Source organism: Cetorhinus maximus, chromosome 1, assembly GCF_964194155.1.
Source record: "Cetorhinus maximus chromosome 1, sCetMax3.hap1.1, whole genome shotgun sequence".
Taxonomy (NCBI): domain Eukaryota; kingdom Metazoa; phylum Chordata; class Chondrichthyes; order Lamniformes; family Cetorhinidae; genus Cetorhinus; species Cetorhinus maximus.
The window spans coordinates 95,908,886-95,935,034 of NC_135879.1; the positions used below are offsets into that span (position 1 = coordinate 95,908,886).

Consider the following 26,149-nt stretch of genomic DNA (forward strand, 5'->3'; position numbering starts at 1 on the left):
GTTTCCAGAGTAAACTGGACCCCAGTGATCAAGAACAAACTGCTTCAACTCGCATTGCTCCCAGCGCAAGTTCTACCATCCTGGAAAATCTTAGTGTATCCACCTAGTGTTTCTGCAAGCAGAATGGGATAACAATGTACAATAGCTTCATAAATATATATCTGTATATAAATCCTTGTAGATACAATTTTAGAAAACTTAGAATCATAGAATCACACAGTAATGGATGTCATTTGGTCCATCAAGCTGTTTGAAAGAGCTTTCAATTCATCTCACTCCCCTGCTCCTCCCCTATAGCCCTACAATGCTCCCCCCACCCCTTTTTAAGTATATATCAACTTCCTTTTAGAAAGTTAGCATTGAATCAGCTTCTACTACTATTTCAGGCAATGCAATCCAGATGATAACAACTCCCTTGGGAAAAATATTTTCCTCACTTCCCCGCTTTTCTTTTTGCCAAATATCTTAAATCGGTGTCCCTTGGTCACTGACCCTCCTGTTAGTGGAAACCGTTTCCCCTTATTTCGATCAAATTCCCATATAATTTTGAACAACTCGACTAAATCACTCCTTAACCTTCTCTGCTCGAAATGGAACAACTTCAACTTTTTTAGTCTCTCCTCATAATCGGAGTCCCTCATCTCTAATGGACATCTTTTAATGCCGTGGTAGCTTCCCTACCCCTGGACCAGAAGCTCAGGGTTCAAACCCCATGCCAAGACTTGTTGGCCAAGGAAGCAGCATCCATGATGAGGTTCAACAAGCTGCTAATCAGTCCTGGAATTCTCCCACCACCTCCCCACTATTACCTAAATGGAAAAAAGTATGCACGAAAGTATGCTTAAAAGAAAATCTGATACCGTTCTGATAACTCTCTTCTGCATCTTCTTCAAGACCTTAACAAGCTCCATAAAATGTGGTTCCCAGAACTGGATAGAATACTACAGCTGACACCTAATCAGTTATTTATAAATGTTTAGCACAACTTCCCTGCTTTCATGCCCTATTGAGTTATTTATAAAGCACAGAATCTCGTATGATTTTAATGGTTTTGTCCTGCCACCTTCAAAGATTTAACCAGCATCCCCTGTAAAATTGGAGCATTTAGTTTAAATTGCCTCTCCTCTTCTCATCACTTCACACTTGTCTTCATTAAATTTCACCTGCCATTTGACAGTCCATTTCACCAGTCTATGTCATTAAAGAAAAGAGTGAAATTCTTCTAAACATGTGGCAATTCAGCATAATAGGGTACCATTATGCAGTGTTCTAGCAATGGAAGAAAAATTCTTCATCTTCCACTCTGAACATTCTTGATCTCAACAACACCACTGTGGAATGTGGTAAGCTGAGTTCAGGAAGGAGCCATCAGCCAAAATCTCAAAGAGCAATGAACTTGATGGTGACTAGATAATTCCTGGGGCGGGAGTACTGTTCAAAGAGGAGAGATTGAGTAGAATGAACCTATACTGTCTGGAGTTCAGAAGAATGAGACGTGATCTCATTGAAATGTATAGAATTATTAATGGGCTTGACAACATCGATGCTGAGAGGCTGTTTCCCCTGGTTGGAGAGAATAGAGTTAAGGGCTCATGGTCTCAGGATGAAGAGTTGGTCATTTTGGACTGAGATGGGGAGAAATTTGTTCCCTCTTTGAATATGGCTCACTGATTGGAGAAAGGGATGAGTAAAGTTACCCTTGGCTTTCTTTGTTTAAACTGTGTACTCTCAAAGATGCACCCCTGAAGTGAAATGTGCATATTGTTATGATGTTCACTTGAACTTGGGGATGGTATCTTGTCGTGCCTTGATGGTATCTTGCCTGTTCTTCAAATAGGAAAACATTAAGAAAATGTCAACTGCTCATTAATTTGCTTTTCTTTTTATATATTTACAGTATATAAATCTAACACTGTTGCACTGCAATGACATTAAATGAAAATTTCAGTGTTTTGTAATTGTTTGATTCTGGTGCACACTAACTTGTGGAGTGATGTAGGTCACTGATTTTCCACTCTGGCATTTCAATTCTTGTTACAAATATATACCTGTGAGCACTGGCTTTCTTCCCCCAGCTTGAATTATTAGTAACAAGGACATTATATTCTAGATAAATCTTGTACTTTATAACAGCTTACATTGTGACTTCAACAAGCTTAAAAAGGGTGGCTCAGCATTAGAGAGCTTTTGAAAACCAAACATTCACAAGAATCATTATAGCATCCTTATATTTGTAGGATTATTTTCGAATGCCTTTCTTTAAGCAGTAATTGGCCATGTATTATGCTGCAAACTAGTTAGCAGCTGTAACATCATAAGGAGACCCAAATAAAATCAGGAACCTCAGGACAACCATTTGATCTTGAGCAGCTGTCCGGGAAATTTTAGCCACCACAGGAGACAAGCCACCATCTCATCTCTCAACCGACTTTTTTTCATGCAAAAAATATTTTGCTGGTGGTGTAGTGAATGTGCCGGCTCAAAGTAAAAGAAGAGGCATTCTACTCAGCACCAAGTCACACAACTCAACTGGTTTTAATTTCCATCGACTTCAATGTAAATAAAGATCAGATGAGATATAAAACGGCTGCCGGTCCACCTGTTTTGCATTATCTCATAAAGTCAAAGGCTACCCCAATTATTCTGTTTCTGTCCCTTGCTATAATGCAGGTAAAACTGGAGGGTCTCAGCTGAAGGTGGGCATATGAATGGACAGAGTCACCTAGGTGAATATCGGAAATATGCGTAAGCTTTCCACCTCAAAATGCATGTTAAATTCAACCTACCCACCCTATCAGGTATGGAGGGAAAAAAATAATCAAGATAACAGAGGGGTCTGATGGTCTGGCAAAAATTATTGAAAGAACGGTAGTTACAGAAAATGACTCAAAAATTAGCCTTTGTGAAAACCCTAATCACATTTGAAATGAGTCTTGAGCGGCAAAGTAAAAATTAATTTCACATCAAACCAGATTGTTCAAGGTAATATTTATAGAATGTTTTTAAAGGCAAAAGGATATTCTAGGACAGAAAACTGAAAATACTCCTCCTGTGACAGAGTCCCTAATCAAAAAAGCAGTTGGGATGCTATTTTCCTTCATTCACTAATTTTAGACTAGAATTAGTGAGCAATTAGAATCAGTGATCAACTCCACCCCCACACCCCCAGCACCACTTCACAGTTTACCAGTGCATTTCATTCTTTATTGTTTAGTTGGAGATAATTTAGTTGGAGCTTATTTATGGGCAAAATTTTCCAGCATATCCAGCAACATCCAATCATGAAAAATACTAAAAGGTTGATGAGGAAGCAGTCACCACACTAATGAAAAAAACTGGAAAATGTTAAAATTCTGAAAATACTTTGAACACATTGGCAAAAACACATTTTAGGGCCTCAGTTATGTGGGTTCTTCATTTGTACCCCCTTGTATTTCATGCACTGTTTCAATATGAAGGTTTGAAACAAGTAAATCACTGCATTGAAAACTATTCACTGCCACCTAGTGTCCAGCAAAGGTAGCCCAGAAATGAAAGAACCACCAACCATAGAGGAGGTCCAGCCCAAATTAGGAATGAGAACAATTATGCCAATATTCTTTTTTGTACTATTACCTTACTGATCGAAGTGCCATTTCGTTCTGTTCTGGTGATTTACGATAAAACAAATAACCTGTCAGCTGCTGAAAACTTTTAGTTAATGATTAAATGCATATCTGGGATACACTAATAGAAACAATGGAAAATGGCTGAATAGGATATATATAATAACATTTGAGAATCAACATTATTATCTATGTACAGGGTTACTGGATTTACCTGAGGGAGACGGCTGCCCCTTCACAACACCATTTTTAGTTTTCTCCTCAAAATCCATCACCTCCTTATAGATTAATTCTGTCAATTAAAAACAGAAGTCAAGTCAATGTAATATCTTTATTTATTAAAATTTATTAAATTTATTCTAGCAGTGCTGGTTCTTGGGATCTTCACTACAGAAACAATATTGCCAAAACAATACCTACATAGGCTGCACCCAGAGAGAACATGAACATCAACTAATTCCTACTTTGACCAGTTTAACATCTATACTGTGAGCAGGCACTCAGTACTCACAGAGGTCACATTTACCAGTACCCTAGCCTTTCAATCACTTTGACATGCATATTTATCTTGGCAGGCAGTAGCACATTATCGCTGGAGCTTAGCCTGCCTATTTATGAATCAGTGCATTTGACTCTGCTGCAAGGTATTACAGTGACCCAATGCTGTTTAGGACAAAAGTGTACCCGCCATCAGTGGCAGACAGAAGGGTTGTGAATCCTACTTAGCTAGTAACTGTAAGCTAACTTGTAGCAAGGAAGAGTAGAGGAAGAATTTCAAGAATGGAAAGTGGAATTGGGGTGGGGTGGGCAGGGGCCAAGGGAGCGGTGCTGAAATTGTTACCCCACTACCCCCCCACCAAACCCCCCAGCCCAATGACACCCCCAACCGATTCAGCAAGGAGTCTGCTGTTTGGGGTGGGAAGATCCACTGAGTTTTCACCCTATTGAACTAAAGTTTAAAAATTGCACTCCATAATGTTACAGAGTAATTCTGGGAGCCTTCTCAGTTTATTGCTGGAATTTCATCCAGCGTGGTCCAAAAGGCCCTACGTCTGCAAGACTCAGCATAGGCTCTCTTCAGGGCCTACTGAAGACCCTGCCAAAGGAAGAAGCAAGTGCTTACCCTTTAAGCAATTTTCTCCTTTCTTACCTGGGGTAAAGAATCCTATCCAATATACTGTGCAAAATCTGGCCCTGGTATGTGCCTCCTCCATGAGATGGCTAGTCGTATACTGCCACTAAAGGCAGGGGCACCTACCTCTAACGCTCAAATTATCCCATCCGCAGGATTTGGGATTGGGTTTACAGGGGCGAGGGCTTTGAATGACAGGCTAAAGCCATGTGACCCACCACCAGTTCAGTGGAATTTCACACCCCATCTTTTTCCCCAACCCTCTGAGCCCTGCTTCCCATCTACAATTGTGCCTGAATTGAGGATAGGGCTTTAGCTGTCACAGGGAATGCAGGAGCATTTTTAGTTAAAAAGTTTGTAATGTGATGACTACTAATCATTCTGATATTGAAAATCTGAAAATCAAGGGACTCTTTGGTGATCTCAACAACCCATTCCGATTTACTCTATTCTGCTCCTTTGGGAGAAATTCAATGTGGACCCTGTTTCACTCAATAGTGGCCAGTATCACCAAGAAACTTAAACATGTGTTGCTAACACATATATCCTTTATTTTTTGCTGTAGGTTTACAGATATTAAATATAACAGGGCAGATTTTCAATTTGCTGCTCAGGCATAATATTGATTTTGCAGATTAGAATTGGCTGTTAGAAACCACTGATTTTCAATTCAATTGATTTGCACCTCAAAAGCCAGTTGAAAATCTACCCATCATTTCTCACAATTTAGTGAATATAGTAATATTCATCATACTTGGAAGTGTTTATATAAGATTATCAAATGTACATGATCATAAGAGTCCTTGTTTCACATTACCTTTCCATTCATCTATACTGTGCTCTCTCTCATCAAGCTGTTTATCATAGATCTGGGGAGGAGGCTATAAAACAAAGGGCACATATATTACATAGCATGGCATAGAAATTTGCATTTTAGCCCATCTCTCTATTCCTCATTATGAGAGAAAGGATTATATGCCTTTATTAAACTCATCCCCAAACTGCATTATTAATTACCATATGTTAGAAATTTGCTGTTCCTGTGCTATCAATGGGTTAACTGTGAGTTACCACATGCCAACCTACAAAACCCAGAAACAATGACAAACAGCTTCAAAAGGGCTGATGCAGCCCCAAAAGAGCTGACAGCTCAAAAAACATCATATAACTGAAAATGTTTCATTTTGTCTCTGGGTTTTGTTTCTTCCTATCAGCAGCGTCATCTGTCACCATACTGTGTGTATAGAGTTCAGAGCCGTTTTCTCTGCCTTATTTTGTTTACGGCTCATTGGTTTCCTATCCTGGGTTACCTGGCCTATAGATGCTACTGTTCTCACAAGCCACTAAGAGCTACATGTTGGGTGTTGGGTGCACAGCAGTCAGCCATTAGAGTCAGTCTTCCATCCCGTAAGATGATGGTTTGAACCGTGGTGGTCAGCTCTGTGTTATGCATCACCTGGGGTTGCTCAGGAGTCCCACTCTGGCATGGCAGTCTCGGCTGCATTTGCTGCTGCAGAAGACAGTGGTCTGAGAAGATGCACAATTCATTGGTCTCTATTTTCTTTGGATCCTCTTCTCGACCAGCTGGGCTTTTTGTTTCTGCTCGCCTCTTCCAATGCCCTTCCAAACAGTCAGCCTCCAGAGGTCATGGCTGTCAGTGACTGTCTCCCAGTTTTCAGCGAAAATGTCTGCCATCTTCATATCTCAATTACAAATGTCCTTATAGTAGAATTTGTGACCCAATGGCCAGTTCACAATACAGAAGGTCTTTGGCTGTACAGGCATCATTCATCTGAAGAATGTGGCTGAGACAATGCAGATGTTGTTGGCTTAGCAATGAGTGTATGCTGATGGTATTAGCACGCTCCAGTATTTCTCAAGTTGGTGATCTTGTCCTGCCAAGAGATGCAGAGGATATGTCTGAGACAGCAAAGTTGGAGACTTTTTCTCCTGTCTAGCATATGCTGTTCAGGTCTCACCACTGTAGAGGAGTGTGCTGAGGATGCAGGTTTGGTAGACTTACAGTTTGGTGTTTTCAGTCAAGCTATTGTACACTCTCAACTCAGCTTAGACATGGCGGCAGCAGCTTTTGTGATGAGTGTGTTGATTTTAGCACAGTTTGCTGGTGATTGTAGAGCCAAGGTAAGTGAAGCTATTGTTGGGTTCAGGAGGGAGAGAGGTTGAATGGTTCCCCTCTTTTCCTTCTCCCTGTTTGACCGCAACAGGTTATTTTTGTTTGAAAGAGATATACTTGCCAATTCAATGAGTACTTAACTGTTTAGGTGCTGTGGTCATAAAAGAACTGATTTTAACAAAGGAAGAGGTTAGCTTTATTACACTTAAACTGATCTAAGTAAATAATAAAACACGCTCCGACTTTCGCACACACCAAATTTCACATACACAAATACAGATTACCTGGCCAAATTAGGGTGTATAACAAGTAAAAAGAATATACAGTTGTTTGGTGACTCAGCTGGCTTCAGGGCTGAATTGTTGGTCTTGATTCTTCTGATTTAAAAATGTGGACAATTGAGTCAGTTGTTGTTCTGAGACAATAGTGCTGGGTTGAATTATTTTAAGAAATATGTCTGCAGTAGGGGTGTTCCTGCCTGGTCATTGTCAGCAAACAGCGTTCAAAGCTTACCAGGTGGATTGGAGAGAGGGGAGGCAGAAGAGACCCCATTTGGGTCTTCTTCCTCAGCTTCTCAACTGCTTCTCCTCAGTTCTGCTGAGAAAACAAGTGATTAAATCATACAAATGGTTGGTTTGCCATGTGACCTTCCTTCTCCGCTGGGGCATCCAAGTAAGCTAATTATCCATGTATTCCAAGGGTAACTTGATTAGCTCATGTCTAGAAAGCTACCTTAGCCAGGGTCCCATTATCCAAGCGATAATGATCCATCCCCAACAGATGAATGCCTCAGGTGATTGCCATCGATGCCTTGCTAATGAGACAGGAGATGGGAGCCCTTTACACCCCCCTGAAGTCATTGCCTTTGATGGGTTTTGCAGACATGCCAAATCCATCCAATACATTGGAATGTGGAGTATATAGTAATGTAAATTGGGGTAGCCATCTTTGGCTGCAAGTCATCTTTAGTCTTGGAGTTTGAAAAAGCCTGTTTTTAAAAGTTCAATTCAAGTTTCCAGCCAGTGGATTAGAAATCATTATTTGGCATAAAGCGCATCTTCATGACACTATCAACAACTTCTAGCATCGCATTGATAATGCTGATAAATGGCCAGTATGGCAACACCCTGGACCATAACATTTGTCTTCCTGATGCTGATGGTCAGACTAAACTCTTTACAAGCGCGAATCTGCCCATTTGCCACTTAAGGTGTTCTTCAGTATGGAATGTTCATGTGGCATCATCAGCATAGAGCAACTCTCTGATAAGGTCCTTGTACCCCTTTGTCTTGGACTCAGGCAGGTAAAGCTGAACAGCTTTCTATTAGTTCCGGTATGCAAGTCTCCTTTGCTCACAGCATTTCTCTTGCAGCTGCCAGACTGAGAAGATCATGTTAGTTGTAGATCTTCCTGTTCTGAAACCACACTGAGATTGGGGGTAGCTGTGTTCAGCCAAGATCTGCAGTCTGACAAGTGCAACACAGGCAAATATGTTTTTCCACAATGCTCAGCGGGGAGATACCTTGATAGTTGTTGCAATCGTAGCGGTTGCCCTTGTTCTTGTGCAGGGTCACGATCTTTGCATCCCCCATATCCTGGCACACTGCTCCCTCTCTCCAGCAGATGCTGCAGAAGTGCCCATTTCCCTTGCTTGATGAGCTCAGGCAGTATAATAGCAGCACCTGAACCTTTGCCCATGGCGAGTGAGTCAATAGCTTTGCTAAGCTCCTCCACTGTGGGGTCATAGATCTGGGGATGACAGGCAGCCTTTCTATGGTGCCTAGAACTTGTGGACATATGAAGTAGAAACAGGAGTAGGCTATTCAGCCCCTCGAGCCATGACTGTGGATTGACATTACGTTAAAATGGTAAGGTGGTAGCTATGTTCTGTTATACTTTGTCATTTATTTGAAACTAAATTGAAAGCCCTTTAATGAATTATGACAAGGAAGCACATGTCATACATAATGGCATGATTTTGTTCATTAGCTTTTGGACATGATAATATGACATCATCACTTGAAAAGAATTAAAATTGAGTAAGGAGAGCAAACTCAGTTAGACTTGTGATCTGAATTAAGAGATCCTGGAATTCCTGCATATACATGCATTTGTATGCTACGTTTTGAGGTGGCGGGAACTTCTGGCCAGTAAAATAAAAGACATGCACATATAAAGCGATTGCACACCTTGACATAGTTGGCTGCACAGAGTCTTTAGTTGCACTTGCCTGTAGTTGTGCATGATCAAACTTCCAAATATATTACTTTAAAATGGAAGGCAAAATATACTTAGATATACTGTAGGCTATTATGTGATGCATAATATATGCAACCAAGGACCTGAAAAATGTTACTGTATTCTTAAACCCCTTAATGCTGAACCTGCATGGATTCGTAATATGTCTACTCTGCTCCCCAACAAGCAGGGAGTTATTTTGAATTGCTATAAATTGCATTAACCAGAATTAAATTTGTTAACTGTCCACTTGAAATTAAAACAAAAACTTTAACTGGTGGGAATCAGAACATTAGAGACTAACATTCAAGGCGTTAGTAATGCGAACTCTACCAAAATAGAGCTTTGGGATTTACAACCACAATGAGTTCATTTTAGATAAGCACGTTCAAATTTAGGTTAAGATCAGGACTGAAATGACACAATAGGAAATTATGCAATATTTGATTGAGTTGCATATTTGTGAAGAAGTAATTTTTGTGAAAAATGACTGATTTCCAAATGAACATCAGGAAGATTGGCTGCATGACTGGGTATATAAAGTCCTTGGAACATTTCAATGAACTATCACAAAAAAAGAGTGTTTTCAAAATAGCAATTAGATGAGCACTTGAAATGCCATAGCATATAGGGCTTCGGGCCAAGAGTTGGAAAATGGGATTAGAATAGATAGGTACTTGATGGCCGGGACACACACGATGGGCCTAAGGGCTTATTTCTGTGTTGTAATAACTCTATGAATCTATCATTCATTTCACTTCTGCACTCTGTGTGGGAATGCCAAAGAGTGCCTGTCCAATTGAGTCAAGGGGCTGCTAGTTTTCAATTAGGTAGGCAATATGGCTGACGTTGATATGAGGATGACATTTCTCAAGAAAAAACTTCAAAGGTGGCATCCTAACCATGGTGCACAGCAGGGCGTGTTTGGTCTCATGGTAAGCATTGCGGTAGCTGCGTGTATTGAGACTGCTGTTCAGAGAGTCATGTCTGGTATGAACAGATCCAGCTGGTACCAATGCCCTGATCTTGGATGTCTCCAGGACACCTTGTGACATGGTTTGTTCTAAAAGATGTTGGTTACACAAAGCTCATGGCAGCATCAAAGTTTAAGTAGTCGCTATCAGTTCTCATTTATCTTTCCCAGACCATGATGTCCGAGGCAGGAAGCCATGCCTCATGGTCCATGCCCAGTCTTGCTTTGAAGTCCCCCAGTAGGTAAATATGTTCTGACTTAGCGATTCTGCTGATAGCAATGTCGAACCCTTCATAGAACTGGTCTTTTGCCTCTGTAGTGAAGAGCAGCTTTGGAGCAGAGATGCTCATGAGGTTAACTGGCCCTGTTTTTGTGGAGGGGTGGATGGAGAGAACATATCCTGAACCATTCATGGGGGTTTCTATCATTGAGAGTAGTGAGTTCCTTACAGCCAAGCCTACGCCTTGCTCATATGGAAGATTCCTCTGAATTCTCCCCTTGCCAGGTGAACGTGTAATGTTTTCTTTCAGTGACCGGTTCTTGATGAGCCTGCTCTCCTATAGGGAAGCTATTCAGTGTTCAGCCTATCAAGTTCCATGTCAATCACAGCTGTCTGCCACATGTTATCAGCCAACTGTAAGTCTGTCAATCGCATACACATGGCCCTGATGTTCCAAGTTGTCAACTGAAGAGTGAGCACCTTCTTTCTTTACATATGTTTCATTTGTAACAACGCTTAGATAAATAAGAATGTACCAAGACATTCGAGGTCAGTATTTACAGGACACAAGCACACAGAGTTATGGGAGAAAGCAGGTCGGTTCAATGGTAATTTGCAAGAAACCACTGAGTGGGTTGCTTTGCTTCTTCAACTTCAAAAGAGCTATGAAACGGTGGAGCTGTGGCATGTTTGGAAAGGATGTGAAATTAGTAGCCAATCCTCCTTGTTGCATTGCTGGTATCATTGCCAAGTTTTTATTCACATTTTCACCTTGCCAAAGCTTTGCTATCCTGGTCACCAGGCTCTGTAAGATATAAGAAATTGGAGCAGGAGTAGGCCATTTGGTCCCTGGAGCCTGCTCCGTCATTCCATAAGACCATGGTTGACCTTCAGCCTCAACTCCACTTTCTCATCTGCTCTCCCAATCCCTTGATTCCCTGAGAGACCATCTCTCCATCTCAGCCTTGAATATACTAAACGATGGACCACCCACAATCCTCTGGGGTTGTGAATTCCAAAGATTTTCCAACCCTTTGAGTAACGAAATATCCCCTCATCTCAGTACTAAATGACTGGCCCCTTATCCTGAGGCTATGCTCATGTTCAACATCCCCCAGCTGGGGGAAACAACCTCTCAGTGCCCATCCTGTCAAGCCTCTTCAGAACTTTGTATGTTTCACTGAGATTACCTCTCATCCTTCTGAACTTCAGACAATATAGCCCAATTTACTCAGCGTCTCCTCAAAGGACAACCCTCTCATCCCGGCAACCAATATAGTGAACATTCACTACATTGACTCCAATGCACGTATATCTTCCTTAGATATGGGATTAACTGTACAGTATTCCAGATGTGTTCTCACCAGGACCCTATACAACTGTAGCAAGTCTTCCTTCTTCTTGTACTCAGCCCCCTAAAGGCCAAAACATCATTTGTCTTCCTAACTGCTTGTTGTACCTGCAATGCTAGCTTTATGTTCCTTGTACGAGCACACCCAAGTCTCTCTGAATATCAACATTTACAAGTTCCATGTGTTTTTAAAAAATATTCTGCTTTCCTATTCTTATTACCAAGGTGAATAACCTCACACTTCCCACGTGATTAAATGCAGCCTGCCACAACGTGAAACATGAAGGCCAGGCTCACTTAATCAAGGGAGAGGTCCCTCATCAGTCACCCACTGGCAGCAAAACCTCCCCCATTAAGCCGGAGGGCGGAAGGGGCTGATGTATGATTCTTGGCTGCTGCTGGCAGGATGTCAATCAGGCTCATTAATGAGCCAATTGATACTCATTATCCCTGAGCACACTGCATGTGAGCGTTGGCCATGGGGGGCCATGTGGCTTTCCCATGCCCTCATAAGGTCACCCAGCAAACTGTGTTGGGTTTGCCAGTTGCTGCATGAGGTATCTATCAGGTCAGTATCAGGTATCCTCTGCCTGAACCAAAGGGCTTGGCATTGGGCATGGTTTAGCTGTGGTAAGCCAACCCCTGCCCTTGCTTCTAACCCACCTGCCCCACCCTCCCACTCTTGTGACCCCCACCCTGTGATTCCCATCTCACTCTAATTGACCTGTAGCCTGGGGTCTCCTCATGATGACTCTGGGCCTTCTGTGGGTGCATTGCTGCCAGCAGCCACCCCTCCTGCTGGCACTGGTCGCATGAAGAGCTGCCAGTCTCTGATTGGCCAGCAGCTCTTGGTGGGCGGGCCTTTGCCTACTGAGGAGCTCAATCGCGGGGAAGGCCCCACAGTGGTCACAAAATTCCTTTGGGCCTCCCCATGGAACTGACTGGGGTTCCTGTCCTTTAAGAAAGGAAACTTGTGTTCCTTAACTGGCTTCAATGTGACCCAAGTCCAACACTAACATGATTAACTGCCCTGGACCAGCAAATCACTCCAGTGTATCAAGTTCAAGACATTGTAGGATTGGGCAATCAATACCCATTTTATCAGTGATTCTCACATCCCAAGAATGAACAATAATGGGAACAGGTCAGTCAGTCCCTCAAGATTGTTCCACCTTTCAGTTAGATCACAACTAATTTTTAACTCTTTCTGCTTCCCTTGGTTCTGTAGCCCTTAATACTCTTACTTAACAAAAACCTTTCAATATTAGTTTGAAAATATTCAAATGACCTGACCCTACCAGGTCAATTAATGTCATTTTTGATCACTGGGCACTGGGAAAACTGTAAAATTATGTTGGTCAGAGGCAAAAATGATGAGGTTTCTGTCCCTGCCAAAAAGTGCACCTGTAACCTTCTTAATACAGCTGTCAATAGTAGGAGGATGAAAAACCTCGGGGTGGTGGAGGTGCATCCTGCGTGCTGGGGGTGCCAACTGGTGACCTCGTGCAGTGGCATTGCTGGAGTTTGTAGAGTTAGGGGGAAGGCCAATCCATTTATGCACAATGCAGTTCAGGTGATATGTCCAGGTCACTAGGGGCATATCTCAGGTGCCCACCGCCACAAGATGCCAGAAAGCCTGTTGGCTATTGTCATAGATGGGAGGGTGGGGGTGGGGGGTGGTGTGGGTGCAGTGGGTGGTGAAGGAAACGTGGAAGTATCCAGCAGTTGCTTTATAAAGTGACCACATTTAAAAAAAATACGTTTTTCTTCAAGGGTTGAGGCAATGATCACATCTTAGAGGCCCCACATCATTCCTTGACAGGTCAGTATACCCTTCTTCACTGGTTGCTCTGGTTGCTGATCCTGCCCTTATCTGCTCCTAAGCCATGACAGCAGATCTCCTGATATAGAATCCCTTATGCCGTCCTATAGCAGTGGTCTTTTCAGGAACTGACAGAGGTTCCACTTGTCGCTAGACCACGTTGAAAGGAATTTCCAGACTAACATATCTGAGTCCCACTTTCTATTTGAGCCAAGGCCGGGGTATACTGGAAAATTTGTGGATTTTCAGACATTGCCCCCTGTCCCCCATATGTCCCCAGTACTAGACTAGTAATCGCCCAATGCATGAAAATTGAGGCCAGACTAACTTCAACTGCTATTGGCTATTTATTCATTATACAGTGAAGGAGACGGCACATCTTGGGCATGCCTCCTTGGTAAATGTCAGCCTCCTTAGTCACATCTGTACTGTCTTTACCAGGCTGCTGTGCCCTCATGTAGCAGAACAGCAGGGTTTGAGACTATGTATATGCCACCTGACACCACTGACAGCTCTTTCCTGCTTTTAGTGATCCGCCTATGCCATACCGGTGCGAGAGTTGCACTGAATGTAGTTCCTATTGTGCCAATAAATGTGAAAGAGAAACGGAAGCAACTGACTTGTGAATGAAAACTCTAGCTTAGTTACTGCAGCCCCTCCAGGAACACCTATTTCCATTGGGCCAGATGAACCCATCACTTTGGTAATAGCAGCAAAAGTGACTGTGTTCCCCTTAACTGCCTAATTTGGCAGTTTAATCGCACAAACACAACAAATCAGTTAGTGCTTACTTTAAATTGTGCTTACAACAATTTTGTTAGTGTTGGGAAATGCAGCAGTTGTTGAATATTGGAAAGCCATGCTATGTTATTGCTGTTTATTCAGTGGGAAAGATAATAAAAGTAAATAATGCTGCTGTCACTTGCCTGATATATCAATGGACAGCAAATTGGTTGGAGCTACAGGTGATCCTAGTCTGCAAGGATACACAGGCATAATAGGTGGGGGTGGAGATGCCTCTGACTGCCACCACCATTATGCTGTGCCTATAAGTGAAGGTTGGCAGGTACTTTTAGAGTAGGTGGGATAACTCTGCAGAGAAAGTTCCTCTCGCTTATTCTGGGATAAATATGCCAGGAGCTGCAGAGTGCAGATATGCTTGGTAGTATAAAGAGGGGAGCAGCCAGTCTGGCTTTAGTGCCAGCTCAGCTTCCTGGCATTGCTTGTTTGGCCTTCTTCATCACCCCCCCTTCCCCGCGGGAGAATAATGGCTGTTCAATAAAACGCAAAGTAACCTCATGCCATTAAGATTCCTCTTGCTCTTGTGCAATTATATTGCTTTTAACACCCACTTTAAATGGGCAGGTTGAATCCTGGGCAGAACATGCACTAGAATCTTGAAAACTGTTTGATGTGGAGCAAAATCCCACTGTTTGTCCTCTTGTGACGGCATTGACTCCTACTGGGATATAAGTCTCAAGCAGCAAACAATTTGTCCAGGTGGCCAGTCTTTCTGCGTGAGTTTAGGCGGTACGTGGGGGCATTCCAGGTGGGACATCAAACCCAGACCAAGTCTCACCCTCACCTGACTTATGGGAATAAAGCAGGGGAATGGGACTGACTGGATTGCTCTACAGGGAGCTGGTATGGACTTGATGGGTCAAATGGCCTCCTTCTGTGCCATATGACTCGATAACTCTATGGCTTTCACATAGTTGCATTGTGCAGCAGGTTTCATTGGATAGCAATCAGAAACACAAACCATGAAGGAGTCCAATTGTGGTATCCCAACTGCAACCGAGATCGGCTAACTCAGGCAGAAATTAACTTAGCTGCATTCTGACTTGGAGCTCCATTCGATTTTCAAAAACTTTTAAGGATTACTTGAAAGACTCATTTTACTTTGATGCCCAACTTAACAAATTAGCTTTCATTTTCTTAAAACCTTTGTAACTACTCTGAAAGCTGGACAGAAATAAAAGAGAGTGGTTGACAGTTTGTGAATACTGACATACAGTGAATGGAGAGATTGATTCATCTGACAGTTCCTTGAAAGTAATGGGTCAACTTCAGACAATGTCTAGGCTGATCAAAGGGAATTAAGCAATCAAACCTTGGTCCCTTGAGAAAAGAAAAATTGCCAGGAATTGAGTATGCCATAAGAGACCAAGATGATGTTAGAAAGCCAAAGAATGAAGCTTGAGTAGTTTATAAAGCCAGCTAGTCTGTCACATTATTACACCTCTGTACTCCTCATCCAGCTATTTACAATATAGCCAATCTTTCTGTAATGTAATTCCATGCTTTCTGACGTGATGCTGTTTTGCTACCCAGGTGACTTTGTTCTAATTTTGCCAACATGATATTGTCGTTCAGGTTTCTATTTCTCATTGTCACCACATTTTGTCAGGATTTAGTTCTAGTTCTTCAAGGACAGCACCTCATCTTTCCATTAGGCACTTCATAGCTTTCTGGACCCATCATTGGATTCAATAATTTCAGGCCATAAACTCTGATCAGAAACTTAGGGCAGGATTTCCTGGCCCCAGCACCGGGGATGTGGCAGGCCAGCTAAAAGCCCATTGACTTTCGGCAGGACTGGAAGATCCTGGAAGCGAGTAGGGCCGGAAAATTTCGGCCTTTGTTTCTGCTTTTTTAAAAAACAGTTTTAACTTTGTTTTTCATGTCTCTGCTTTCGACACAGCTGTTCATTATTCTGCCATCCACACTCACGCTGGACAATTCTTTTGTTTCTTTACTACAACCATTACCACTCCCTTTGCCTTTTGTGCCATGAGGTCTTTTGTCGGTTGATGTCTCCTGTCCTCCAACCTATCATAGACCTTCCCTTTTGTTCTTCTTCCCTCCCCTGCCCCCGCCCCCAACTTGTTTAAAGCCTATTACATTTCTATCTTCCTTCAGTTCTGAAGGGAAGGCCCGTCTCGTGAAATGTTAACTCAGTTTCCCTTTCCACAGATGCTGTCAGACTTGCTGAGTATTTCCAGCATTCTCTGTTTTTATTTCAGATCTACAGCATATTTTGCTTTTGCCTGATTCATGCATGATGGACAAACACACACTGGGATCAATATGAGATAGAAATTTCTTTCATTTGGTGACATAAAGGGCAGACCTCCCTCGGCGATGGCAGGGGGAAGGTGGGGGAGTGGTGCTGTTTCGGGGTCTCCCGTCCCCGGGGGGTGGGGAAACGGTCATTCATTGTGATTTTCCCCACAGCGACGATTAATGGTCAGGAGGGCGGGTTCTCAAAGCTGGTGGGCCAATCAGCAGCCTTCAAGCTTCGCAGCAACAGGCTGTGGTAAGCAGGGAAGAGGGCGTTTCTAAAGTAGAGCTGCCCTCTCTCCAATATTTTTCAAAGTTTAACTTAAAAAGTGGGTTTTGCAGCCAGGCCACTGCTGTGTTGGGGGAGAACCTCCACAGGGTGGCCTATGGCTGCAGCAAGGCCTGCCTTTAAGCCTGCATGGAGCACGGGCCCCCTGGCCTACTGCTGGGAGGCCGCTTCCATGCACCTAACCTGGCTGCCCAGTGCCTGATGGAAGCTGGAGGCAAACAGGGAAATCCTATTCTGGCTTCTTTAATTGACCTCAGTAGACTTCAGTAATTGGCCTCAAAGAGTCGTGATGGCAGAATTTTGCCCTTGGCATGTGGGTTCGGCAGTGGTGGACGGCAGTGGTTGGGAAGCCGACCACCACCCGCGATCGGACCCAGAAGGCAATAAGGCCCACCAGTGTGGAACACGAACAGCAGCGCTAGGCATTACCTGTTCCGGGACGGGGGGGGTGGTGGGCACGCTATATAATCCCCCTGAAACAGGGAGCTGCCTCAGGGAGATGATATATGATAAAAATATTGTTTTTAAATTGTAATGAACCATGGCCCCTCATGTGACTCTGTCACATGAGCAGGGACATGTTATTAATTAAAAATTAAAGTTTTTATTTTATTTTTATTTCCTTTTGCAACCTCATCCTGCATGTGGATGAGGTTTCCTAAAAAGTGCAAAGGCCGCTTGGCATTTTCGCCTGCCGTAAGGTTGGGCAGGCAGTGAAAAATTTATTTCAACCAACTTTTTAATGGCCTTTTAATTATTGTGGGTGCCCTGCGGACTCTGGCGTGTACCCGCCGACCCACGTGTCCTGCGTCATTTTACGATTGGTCAGGTCGGGCACACGTCTGCCCGCCGAGCATGAATTATATCCCTCGTGTTTGTGATCCCACCTTTGCACAAATGGCCCGGGGGCAGGATGGAGTGAGAAATTAAGGAAGCCAGTGAAGTTACCTTTAGCTCCCACCATCTCTGATCCCAGCCTGGCGGGGGCTAAAACTCCTGCTCAGTGTCTGTAATCTGGGGTGGCAAGGAACAAAATATTCCATTCGCAAAATTCCCCTGGTGCTGACTTCAGATGAGGAATGTGGCTAACAGGATGGCAACAGCCTGTGGAATTTGTTTCAGTTCCACATCCTTTCCGCCTTAGCACAAAGGATATGTGGTGGAATTGGGGCTCAAGTTGCTAGTTTCTTAATGACAATCAGATTGATTAATCATCATTAGAGGGAAAAAAAATCCATTTGGTCGGCTTTAAAAAAGAAACATTGCTCCAGAATGCCTGTGCACCTCCTTCACCCACCAGTCCATGGAGGACAGAAAGTGACTTTCTCTGACTTTCCCCGAACTTGTATGTCAGGGATAAACAAAGTGGCATATGTGCCCAACTCCAACCTGCTGCCCCTCTGCAGGCCTAACCTAAGGTTGACTGTATGGGCTAGGAAAGTTGCTTTCTCTATCCTCCTTTTCCCCCAATATCAAGTAAATAAGGTACGATGGGCTAGCAAAGTGGTAGGCCGAGACCACTGCTGTGGATGTGAAGGAACCTGAAGTGGCATTTTGGGGGGCTATGTCGGAAGATCTCCCCAACCCTTTCCTCTGCTCCTCTACCACTATATCACAATATTGTGGACAGTATAGCAGAGGAAAATTTGGCTGATAGTGTCACTGAAGAGCCAATTGGATGCTGTGGTGAGCGCATAAGTTTATCTTTTTGGATGATTGGAATAAGATAGGTTAAATTCCTTGGTTGTATTTATGCTGTGATCTTAGATATCACTTACTGTGATATGTACTGGAGTAAAAAACATCAGGACTTACCGCCTCAACTTCAGCTGGATCATACCAGACGTTAATGTATGGATGCTGTAAGGCTTCGTCCACAGATATCCGTTTGGCAGGGTCAATTACCAACATTTTGGACAGAAGATCTCTGGCTTGACTGGCTGCAAAACATATTAATGTATTTCCCAACTCTTAATCAATTTCCTATCCATGCACAATATTACTTCTAGCTCTATTCGCTTTCAGTTTTGATTTGTAATGTCACCCCTAGTGTGAAACTTGGTCAAGCCTGGTCAACTGCCTACTGAAAATCTTTCTATGTTTTATTCATTGATCATCCTCTGTGCAATGGCCCTAACACTTCATTCAAAACCTCTACTAGTTTTGGTAGATAAGGCAGCTGAAAATCCTTGGCCCTGCGCTGCTGAAGTTAGTGTAGAGGAGTGGGTATAAGTCAGCTCTCCCCCTGACCCTGCTGAGGCCTGGAAGGTCACCCAAATAGCATTGGGCACCCATTGAGAATCTGGAAGAGAAAGTGTCGTGGAGGAGGAGATATGGTAAAACAGTACAGACCGGTTGGAAATGCTGCAGTTGGTGCCACTACCTGTAAATGTTTTTAAACATTGCCCCCTTGGCATCCTTTAGAAGGGTACTGTTAGAGAGTACAGTGGGCAGGATTTTGACTGGGTGCCAGCTCAGGACTCAGGCCTCAATCCACAGGTGAGTCCAATTTTTACTACTGAAACAACCTGTAGAGGATTAAACTCTGAGAAGGTTTTCCCAGCTGATCAACAACCTTTGAGGCCTCATCCCAACCTGTATTCATCATCACAGGGAGTTCTAGCATTGAAATTCCCTTCTCTTGCCCATGGCCACTTCAGTGTGAGAGACCACCTGTCCCAACCAGACCCCAACAGAAACTTGTGCTTTGGGCTGGACATGTCGTATCTGGGTCCTGGTTGATTGCCATGGGGCTGGGCTACACTGCTAGCTGACTTACATCAATGTTCGCCCCATGGAAATTGGGAAGCTGGCTTCCCTTTCACAAAACTATCCTGAATCTCTGTAAGCACCTTACACTTTGATGAAGGCTGACCCCTGTCTTATAGTTGCAGTTGCTGGAGTCCCTGCTGTATATTTCTACACTTTTCTATATAGTTTTAATTTTACTACACTAATAAATCAAGCATGCTCACTAACAGCAATTGCAAGATTGTAGGGATTTGCCAAACAAGTTAAAAAAAATACATAAAAAGAGGTGTTTGATAAGAGGTGGCAGGAATAGTTCTCTAAAATGAAGACTATCGCGACAGCAAATTTGAAAACATGTAGGTTTGTTGTTTTTTTTAGTTTCAGTTCAGATATTTAGAGATTCCATTCAAGCATTTCCTTGGTTTATATCAGCCAAATTGCACTTACAAATGAATAAAGAATGGTACTTACTCCTGTGCTTACCTTTTAATTTATTGTGTTCTGAGTCTGCTGGGAAAAGACAGTCTGGGAAGAGCTTGGGGAAAGTGTGTCCTGTATACTTGGGCCTGTTCTCCACATAGTTACGAACAGTGGGCTGCAATTTCTTCATGAACTCTGGGGAAGGCGTTCCCAACTGTTCAATAACCTTATTCCATTGATCAATATCTGAATCGAAGGAGTTTAGGAAAATCCACCACTCTTACCAGAGGATAAGCTACGCTTAAAGATGAAGGTGAACAAAAATAAACAGTATGCTCTAAATTTATTAAAATACACAGTATTAACAACATTCTTGTCATATTTAATTCTTCTAGAGGTCTTTATACAGACAATTCCTTTTTAGGCATATTGTTGCATCCTTAAAGTCAATATGTCATGCAGGTTGGGCTTAGAATTATTCACTCTGGTTCCATGAACATTTACCAGCTATTGTAATAAAAAAAATTGCAAATATTAATTAACAGAAAAAGGGAATTTTTTTTGAGAATTTTCAACACATTATTTTGTAATATATTGCAATTATGTATTAAATATAAAATATATATCTTGATGATTTTGCGATGATTTCTCCTTTTTGGGTTGTGCGTCACAACTTCCACAGGCTGCATTGTAGACCACAGAGCACTGTGCTCTCAATTTCCTACACTCACCAGTAAGGTGAGCTCTGGATTAGCACTGAACCCTCCTACCTATTTTATGCAGCTGGATTACTGGGGCAAATATTTCCCAGAGTTTAGAGTTTAGAACATTCAATATTTATGATGTGGTTTGTGGGACATTTTTTTCTGAAAAAAAAGAATATTTCCTACAATTGAAATGAATTTACAATGCATTGTCAGCACTTGTGGTAGATATTAGGACAGAAACCAATACATGAGCAAAACTTGGGGCTGCCTGCAGCTCAGATGTTTGTGTTTTTGAATCCATTGTACTGCGAAAGTCCTTTTTTCATAGAAAAGATGAAATGACTATCCACTTCAGTATTCCTGTCAGCTACATGGTGGGAAACAAACCCAGTTTATGAGACTTTTCCCAATTCTATTGTGTGACAATATATGAGAGCCATTTTCATGTACTCTCATCAATTTATCTTTATATACAACAGATACAAACTTTGGTCTCCTTGGATATGTTACAACAACAATAACTTGCATTTATAGTGACTTTAATGCAGATAAACATCTCAAGAAGTGCAGTCAATCAATGCAGAGACAAAAGGAGATATTAGGAGGCCTGATCAAAAGCTTGGTTAAAGATGTGGAAGGAGTGGGGATGATGGATTGAGGGAGGGCTTTCCAGAGGATGGGACCTAGTTAGTTGGCCATCATTGGTGAGTGAAAGGAAGGGGAGGATAAACACATGGCCAGGATTAGAGCAGAGATTTTGGGGATGGGATCGTAGGGCTGGAGGAGGTTGCACAGACACGAAGGGACGAGACCAGGAAGGGATTTAAACATATAAACATAGAATATAGTCCATGCATCACGTTTAATGAATAATATATAAAAAAGCTTTTTCTCCTCTGTGATAGCTTACAATTCCAAAAAAATGCTATTAGGAAGGTGCAATTTAACTTTGAGGACAGAGGGCATGAAATAGGTGTTTGTGGGTCAGCCGCCTTTATACACTCCTGCGCCAGAATTTTACATCCCACAGGCGGGAACGCACCCTACCCGATCGGGCAAGCATCCTGACATCACTGGGCACTTGCGTGTGATATTTTGCTCGGCGAGCTCGTGCACAAGTTGGAAGAGTGCCCGCTGACAATTAAGTGGGCAATTAAACTAATTAATGGCCCAATTGTCAGTGACTTTTTGTGGCCCGTCCAACCTTACGGTTGGCGGATGGGCCAATCAGCCAGACAGGCTTTACACTTTTGATGAAACCTCACCCAAGGGTGCGATGAAATCTCCGTTAGGATTTAAAATTAAAATGAATATCTGGGGGTTGTTTTTTTAAATGAGGTCTGCTTTCAGGTGCATGGTAGTGCTGCATGGATAATTTTTGCAGCATTTTTGTGCTTCTTTTTATGATCTGGAGGTCTGCAGCTCCCTGAGGCATTTGTCTGCCTTCAGGAAACTCAGTGAAAGTGCTCACCAGCACCCGCAGTGACGTTGGTGGCCGCCCTCTTCTTGCCCCCACCGGCAGTGCTGAGCCTTTCTCCGGGCGTGTTTCATGCCGGCTGGCTATTAATCGGCCAGCTAGCGTGAAATCGCAGTCAGAGGCTGATTGTGGTCGGGGGACAGTTTCCCGTCAGCTCCCGGGCCCTCCGATCGCCGACGAGCCCAAAATTCAGGCCCTGATTTTTTCAATGGAAATGAAAATTGGGTAGGATGTGTAATCATTGGCCAATCTACAATCATCTATTTCTTGCTCCCACTGAAAATTGAATTTGGCTCCGAGGTATATACATAAAGCCATTCGATACAGTGAGCTGGTGCAGCTATCACGAGAACATCAAACTTTGTTTGTATAAAGTAAATTGAAAATAATTTTTGAACTGAAGGTGTAAACAATCTGCCAAAAACTTCCACAATACTTGACAATGTTACCAAAAAACACAAACCTGGTATTCGACTAGAAGAAAGCAGTTTTCACACGATCGAAACTGATGACTAAAGCTGCCATTGAACACAATATTGTTCACTTCTATGAAAAATGCATTTGCCAGACTCCTCTGTTTACTTGAAATCCCAGAAAGCAATAACATAAACCATATTAAAATCTATAAACATACCTGCTTTGTATAACATTGGGACAGTAATAAAGGTTCGCAGAAACCTTTTTTTAATGAATATAGTGCCCTTTCAGCAAAGGTGCTGTACATAGTGAGGGTGTTAATTATTTCAATTATTAGCATTATGCTTATTAAAGTCATTATTGAGTGTGAGGTTGGTCTCTTTGGTTCAAAATGCTGACTGCACCATTTCAGCATGTGCGGGATTTGTAACCAATCAGATAAAAATGATTGCCCTTAAAAGCCCTTAAAAATGACTGACGCAGGTATCAAAACGGAGGTGCTGGTTGCTTTGATTTGAAATGCATGTAATAGATATGCTTGATGCTGTAAAATATGCACTGTGTCATATCTTTCTGTCCATTGTAATCCTACAAAGGTGTATTAATAAATCTTTGTGACTCAGGTAAACTGACTAGCACTGATGTGCTGTAAGGAACTAATTATATCAATAGTTGGGTACTTAACATGTGGGGAATGGACAATAAATGCAGCAATGGCATTGGCTGATCATTGTCCATCAGAGTAATGAAGTCTTGATTTATCTTCAGGGAGGGTTCAAAAGCTGTTCAATGTACTTGAGAACATGGGAACAGGAATAGGTCACCCAGCCCCTCAAGCCTGTGAGCCTATTGGGATTCTTCAATCTGATATGCTGATCAGCCTGCCTGCTGCTTGCCTTGTTCACAAACACCGCCTGTCGAGGGCAAATGGCCTGTTGAAGTCACCAAATTCAAGCTGACTTCGCGACTGAAGAATTCGGCACTTTACAGCTTGTTAAAACTTTGTGGACAGTTTTTCTCAAGGTGAATAGTGAAAACAACACTCAGCAAAATCTGAACCAATAATTAAGTCAACACCTACTGCTTTTAGTGGAAGAGAGTTCCACACTCTTACCACTCCTTGTGTGAAGAAGTGTTTCTAACTGGCTCTGATTTTAAGTCTTTAGGTCGTTGGGCGGGTGTGGTGGGCGGGTGTGGTGGGCGGGCCCGGGAGTGGCCACGAAATGTACCACCGCCCACTATTGGGCCCCGACCACGGTTTCACCCTGGCAGGCCAATTAAGGCCCTCCCAGCGTGAAACACGGCTCTGCACCGGCCGGGAAGGGCTGAGCTGGAGCGGGGGTGGGGGTAGGGGTGGGGGAGGGGGCTGTCAGCCGCCAGGTCTAATGACGACCTGGCGGCCGGTTTAAAAGTGGTCCACCAGTCCCTGGAAGGCTGCCATGGAGGACATCCACTGAACGTTTGCTATGGACCCGAGTGCAGCTGGACACGGCAGGCGGGAGGGCAGATCAGGTGGGGACTCAGCCCCTGGCTTTTCTGATGAGTGCCTCGTCGTCCTTCTGGAGGAGGTGGCTGCCAGGAGGGACACCCTCGTCCGAGACATGGGATGAGGGGGTCACCGCACCTCACCAAGAGGGCATGGGAGGAGGTGGCAGCAATGGTGAGCAGCCATGACAAGGCGTGGTGCTCCTGGGTTCAGTGTCGGAAATGCTTCAATAACCTGCTGCGCTCAGGAAGGGTGAGTACTGTGTTGGCATGGGTCAGTGTGCAGAAGTGTTAAGGTGTGGCCATTTCCCCATGGGCCTCAGGGGTGTTAGAGTCTGAATGCCAACTGTCAATGATTCCGGAGCTGGCCAAGGGGGTGAGCCCTGACTGTTTGGACTGACTGCCTCGCGGCTCGAGGCCCACAACTCGGATGTGCCCTGCGAGGTGTTCCTCAGCTGGGGTTGGCCAGGCTGCAATGGCGCTGCAGGTACAGAGTGGATTAATCAATGCTCCTCTGTTGTTTCAGTAGAAGACGGCCCATAACAATATAGAAAGATCATGGACTGGTGGAGGCTCCACTAGCCTCCTAATCCTTTCCAGATGCGAGCAAGACACCCTGGAGCTTGAGACCATGCAACCGGACGTGGAGAGGTGGGGTTGCCAGACGAAGGTAAGAGTGCAGTGCACAGAGGTGATACTTTTGGATTGTGCAGCCTTTCTAACGTAGTCTTGCCATTGATGTGAGCCCCAAACCTGGAGTCCCCATTGATCACTGGGAGATGTGTTGCAGATCTCCATTGTCTCACCAGGGTGCCTGGCATGCACAGTGACAGTGTGATGCCTTTAACTGATGACATGTCCTTGTTTTTCCTTTCAGGTTTGCCAGCAGGCATTCGCTCTGTGGACCCTAAAGGGCCACCCCTGACACAGGAGGACCACCGGGCATCATTTGCATCTGCGTCACACCCGCTCTCTGAATCAGGGCACCAGTGCAGATACCAGCACATTGGTGGGCATTAGATCGACAGCGGGTATCTTGGTGCACATCGGTGAGGGCACTTCACAATCGCCTGAGGTGCAGGCGAACGCAGAGAGTGCCCAGGGTGTCGGCAGTCAGAGGACTGCTGGAGGCCAGGACGATGCTCAGTCAAAGGCTGACGATGAGCCTCTGGAGTCGTCCGTTAGGTGGCAGATGCTGGATGTCCAGTGAGATGTGTGAGAGAATCTGGCGGAGATCCATGAGGGTCTGTGTGCCATGGCCTCCATCATGGAGGAGTCCATGCACAGTGTGAGTACTGCGTTGACCCTCATGGCCGAGCGCACTGCCAGCACGATTGAGAGAGTGGTGACTCTCAATGAGAGGCAGCTCCAGGGACAGAATGAGGGGCTCCTGGGGTTGCGCTCGGACCTGCAAGCCCTCACACAGGACTGAGCTCAGGTGGTGAGTGTCAGTGTGGGAGATGGCTGAGGCACCCAGTATCCCAGCCAGGTGCCCGTCCATCAATGGCGAGAACGACCTCGCGTTGGCACACGAGCTGACTGTCGTCTTTCCGGGCCCCTCTCAGGGCGCTCTGGATGACGGCAGCAGCTCTTCTGCCCCTCCGCCATTGACTGTGGCATCTGATGAGGCTGCAGCAACTGGGGAGATGCCAGCACTGGCTGCTCCATCCCAGGCGGGGCCAGCACAGGCTCCACTGGTCAGAGGACAACCGCCAAGGTTATCAAGACAGCAGAGTCAGCAGGCTGTCTGCAATGCCAGTGCCAGCGAGAGGGGAGCACCTAGGCATAGCACTCGCAACATAAGTTAAAGGCACCATGAGCACAAGAGGGACAGGTCATGGGTGACCTTATGTTAATTTTTGTTTACTATATGTATACTGGTCTAATGTCGAATACCAGAAATGATTTTGTAAATATTATTGAACGGCCAGAATGACAAATTGTGATTTTGTCATCATGGCCCGAGTATGCTTCACCTTTTTATTTCCTTGGTTCGGGGAACGCCAGTATATAATGCTGGACGTAGATAGCTCTAAACTTTATTGCGCAGGCACAGAGTGTTCTT

At 43.9% G+C, this 26,149-nt stretch overlaps 1 protein-coding gene across 1 annotated transcript in view; it reads right to left on the reverse strand.

Moving 5' to 3' along the window:
* mapk10 (mitogen-activated protein kinase 10) overlaps window positions 1-26,149 on the reverse strand; it is a 144,197-nt gene that overhangs the window by 13,696 nt on the left and 104,352 nt on the right. The window contains exons 7-10 of the mRNA XM_078543971.1: window positions 20,062-20,244; window positions 18,643-18,767; window positions 5,555-5,618; window positions 3,820-3,897 (exon numbers count right to left, since the gene is read on the reverse strand). Coding sequence (XP_078400097.1) covers window positions 3,820-3,897; window positions 5,555-5,618; window positions 18,643-18,767; window positions 20,062-20,244 — 450 coding nt within the window. The remainder of the gene's footprint in view (window positions 1-3,819; window positions 3,898-5,554; window positions 5,619-18,642; window positions 18,768-20,061; window positions 20,245-26,149) is intronic.